Genomic DNA, 4,812 nt, shown 5'->3' on the forward strand with positions numbered 1-4,812 from the left:
TTACCCAATTCTAATTTCCAACACAAAACGTTTTCGAGAAATTCAAGAACAGAGAAACAAGACATTGAGAAAATTAAATTCTCCATTCTGTATTATTTTAACATATTTCAAAACCCACCTCTTACTCATTTTTTTAAGTCGTCCCAGAAATTCCTTTTCCAAGTCATTAAATAATTGTCTCTTCCGAGTGCACAAAGCCAAGATGATGCAAATAAAATAAGGCATTAAAAAAACTAATAAAAAAATAAAGGTAAGTCATTAGGATCAAATTTCTTTACATTTTAGCCCCAAAAGAAGGTCATTACAAATATGTAGCAAATAAAAGCTCCTCATCGTTCATATATAACACTTCATCATTTCCACTCACTGAATCGAATCGCAAAGGACTCAATAAAGGAGTTCGTTTCACTTCTTCATACGACACCGTTTCTATCTCACCCAAACCCAACCAAATTGAACTATCGGGTTCTCCACCCGACTCGCAATCCTCAAATCCGACCACGTTACCTACCCTCGTTTCGTCAAACCCAGTTGCAGCTTTGGCCGCTGCCAATTGGATGTCTTTGCTAGAACAAGACTTGGGGCGGGGAAGTGACCCGACTGAGTCAGGGAAGTTGAGACACGCTGAGTTGCCTTTTAAAAAGAAAGCGGCCGAGTCATGGGCCCGGGCAGCCATCTCCGGTGATCCAAATGACCCGAGCCATACTCTGGTCTTCTTACCGGGTAACCGAATTTCAGATACATAACGGCCCCAACTACGTTTTCTCACACCATGAAATGGGGCGTCACGTTGGCGGGTCCTCTTCTTGGATTTCCTTTCTGATGTTGGTTCGGACTCAAGTGGGTTTGTTTTCAATCCGGGAGGTTCTTGAGTTATGGACATTTGTGTATGATTGAGCCTGTTGTCTTCTTCGGGACTCCAAATCAGTATCTTTTTGGGTTGTAGGGTTTTCTTTTCGAGGAAAGAGTGATGAAGAATTTGGAAGAAGAGTAAGCATAGGTTTTCTTGAGGGAGAGAGAAATGAGATATATAGGGGGCAGTCTGCTTGCCGAAGAAGGTGAAGAAGCTATAGCTGGCAAAGTTTATTACAAGTGGATTTGAAGTTGGCAGGATACTGATAATTACGAAGAACGTTGTACGTTGAATTCAAATGTTGCAATGACAAAAACAACCTGCTTGCATGAAAAAAAAGAGAGAAAAAAAGGAGAAAAGAAAATACATTGAAACTAATTTTTCTGTCAAAAGATTTACTTGTACATAAAAATGGGGGGGAAATCTAGTCAACAGTTTTTGTGGATATTAAGAAAATTAAACCCTTACACCTAATCGATCTAGATTTGATTTAATAATTTATGTTACAACAATGATCCTTCGATTTAGAGGGTGTTTGAATGGGAAGTAACTTTTGTTTTTTTGAATAAAAAACATGTTTTTATAGCTTTTAGAGGTGTAGTTTGTGTTTAAAAGGTATTGTGCTTAAACTATTTAGAGATCCTAGATTTCATTTAATAATTTATATTACAAAGATATCCTTCAACTTAAACTATTTAGAGCAATAACATAATAATTCTTTAAATAATTGTTTTTTAAAAGGTATGAACTCATAAAGTGAGTTGAGCAATGTTGATTTCAGCATACAATGGTCTAGGTGTTTGAAAATATAATATTGATTAAAATAATATATTTTTTATTTTTAAAAAATTATTTTTAACATTAATATATAAAAAAATAAATTTAAAAAATCATGAAATTGGGGTTGCTCTCAACCCCAAATAAACCCCGAGAGTAAATGTTCAATTTGTACTAGTTTTCATCATCAGGATTTTATTACAGTGAAATAAAACAAATCTACGCCATGGATTGAGTTGTGTGTGTGTGTGTGTATATATATATATATATATATATATATAAAATGAAATCCTCGAATAATTATTTGAAAAGGATGAAATGGTAATTTGAAGTTAAATTTTCGTATGTAAGAAAACGGGACGCGTTAAACCAGCTGTATATTTGTGTGCTCGCGTAAGCATAAAGCAAAGCAAAGACAGATATGAGAGATGGCATGCATCATTCTTCAGAATTCGAACCATGTTGACCAACTCAATTGATTATTTTACGCCCAAATTCAGAATACCATTAATGAGAATCTTGTCCTCCAGTGTGTAAGTTTTATTAAAAATTAATATTAAATTAGAGTTAAAAAAAACTAAATACAATGAGAAAATCACTGTGGACTCTAAGCAATTAACCATTGTTGGAAGTTATTGCAGCTACTCTCTAAAGTATTCTTGATCCACATTTCCATATATGTACACGTGTGTGTGTTTATATCGTGTGATCATTGTGTTCATTCAGCAAATAAATCTTGGGATGCAATTGTTTCACATCGGTTAAAAGTAAGTTTATTGAATGTTGTAAATGCAATATATATGCCTCTTTTAATAAGTAATAGTATGAAGTTGTTCCATATATATAAACCACATTTATAAAACTCAATACGAGGTAAGGTTTGAATCACATGTTGAAAGAATCAATTCAAATTGATTTAAATTTTTTAAAAAAAGATCAAAACGATATCGTTTTAACAAAAAAAAATTAGAAAAACAATCAACGAGTTTTTACTGGATTTTACCTCGGATTGACCGAGTAATACGTCAATCTGGGTTTTTAACTAGATCAAGTTGAGTCACTATTATTTTTTCTTAAACCTAAATCGATATAGACCTCATATCAACCCGCTAAGCCAATTCAAGTTTTACCAATAGGATATATAAAAACCACTTGTGACCTGCATTCTTTATGTGTATTTTTATTATGTGTTCGTTTGTAAAGCAATTATCATGTATCGCTTATCTTAAATATAAGTATATTGAATGTTATAAGTACTTTTTATTTTTTTTTATCATGATTTCCTTAAAAATTGATACTTATACAATTATTTATCTAAATTGTGTTTGATTAGTGTATCATAATACAATGAACATATATATATAGAAAAATTAATTTTCCAATATTTGATATTAAAGCTTTTTGAAGTATGCTCTGCCAAACTACATCAAATTTTAATTTATGTTATTGCTTGTGTTAATACCCATTTTGGGGTCCCATATAAATGAAAAAAATCAGAAAAAAAAGAGAAAAGAGAAAACACAAAAATATCAAAAATGTTGGAAGATAATAAAAAATATATCATTTAGAAGAGTATACCATAATATCCATATGTATAAACAAGCTTAACAAGCTAAGGATAAACACCCTTACTTTAACATGCATAACTTCATAAACTAAAACAATATTTATATAAAAACAACTTTTAATTTATGTTATTGCTTGTGTTAATACCCATTTTGGCTGTCATTTCTGGGCATGGCTGGTTTTTTTTCTAGGTTATGGGCAATATTCTTCATGTTCTTGGAAAGAATATTGCCTTAGACCCTAGGTTTGGACCGATTTTAGTCCATTTCGTTGCACATAACCCTTTCTTATGCATGATTTTTAGATAATTTAGGGTTTATTGTCATCAATAACATGTTTTTTATGGTATTTAATCCTAGGATTTCAATTTTGAACCGAAACTCATTTTGACAAAATCATGATGTTTAAGTGAAAATCGAAGTGATTGAATGCTAGATTATTGATGCTTGCATGATTTCCAACATGTATATGCCTTCGTTGTAACCAAATCTAGTTTGATTTGGAACCCATGTTACTTGGTTCGGTCTTAAGTGTTCTTTATTTTATTTTATCTGTTTATTTTTAAGTTTTTGTATTTTTTTAGGTGTTTAATCTTCTTTTTTTGTTTTGATTTTGGTTTTGGGTTGTTTTCGGGTCCTACCAAGATTCTTGGTTCAGTTTATGGTGGAACCAAAAATTTTGGGTTAACCTGGTGAGGTCAACTCGGTGAGGTCAAGTGAAAAAATATAGGTCAAAAGATTTATACCCTATTTGGTTTGCCATTTTTGTTAAAAGTTTTTTGGGTTTAAGGATTTGTTTGACAAACACCCTTTAAGCTTATTTTCGGTAGTTTAAATTTTTAAAAAAGGGTTATTACCAAACAAAGCCTAAAAATAATAAAACATATTTTCTTTTTTTCTTGCATATGACCAAAAATCCTAAACTCATTTTAGCATCTTTTTCAAAGAAAATTTAAAATATTTTAGCATATTTAAAAAAAATTGCATGGATTTTATAACAAGTTTGTAAAATTTCAAAGGATTTTGGCATATACTTTAAAAATATTTAAAATTTTATTTTTGGCAAAGAAATGTTATTGACTTTTAATATAAGGATAAAAAACCTAAAAGGGATTAATATTCAAAATATTATTAGGGATAATAAATATTATTCACTTTTAATATAAGAATAAAAAACCTAAAAGGGGTTAATATTCAAAATATTATTAGGAATAATAATTTTATCACTCACTATAATATAAGGATAAAGAAACCTACATGAGGTTAATATCTAAAATATTTTGTTGTGAATAATACAATCCATTCACTTCTAATATAAGGATAAATTATAGTTTACCCTGAAATAAGCCTTAATGATAATTGAGGATCTTTCATCTTTCTAAACTGAGTTCTTGACCTAGAAAACCAGGGTTTGTTCATCAAAGCAAACCCATCATAATAGGACATTAGAAATAGATATCATCATACTATAGCAAATAATAAAAAAATAATACAATTTATCTCAGGTAAGGCATACTAGAGGTGTTAATATCTTTCATTTACGCAACTAGTCCTACCTAGAATCTCTAAAAAAAACAAGTTAGTGTTCTTAGCAGTCGTAATACTAGGCGGCGACTC

General features: G+C 30.7%; 1 protein-coding gene across 1 annotated transcript; it reads right to left on the bottom strand.

The window, feature by feature from the left end:
• Positions 1 to 301: 301 nt before the first annotated feature.
• LOC18109720 (ethylene-responsive transcription factor ERF023) lies at positions 302 to 883 on the bottom strand. The gene has a single exon (XM_006387945.2). It carries the CDS (start codon positions 881 to 883, stop codon positions 302 to 304), a length of 582 nt encoding a protein of 193 aa, XP_006388007.2.
• Positions 884 to 4,812: the final 3,929 nt, after the last annotated feature.

This window comes from Populus trichocarpa, chromosome 19 (genome assembly GCF_000002775.5).
Source record: "Populus trichocarpa isolate Nisqually-1 chromosome 19, P.trichocarpa_v4.1, whole genome shotgun sequence".
NCBI classification, from domain to species: Eukaryota; Viridiplantae; Streptophyta; class Magnoliopsida; order Malpighiales; family Salicaceae; genus Populus; species Populus trichocarpa.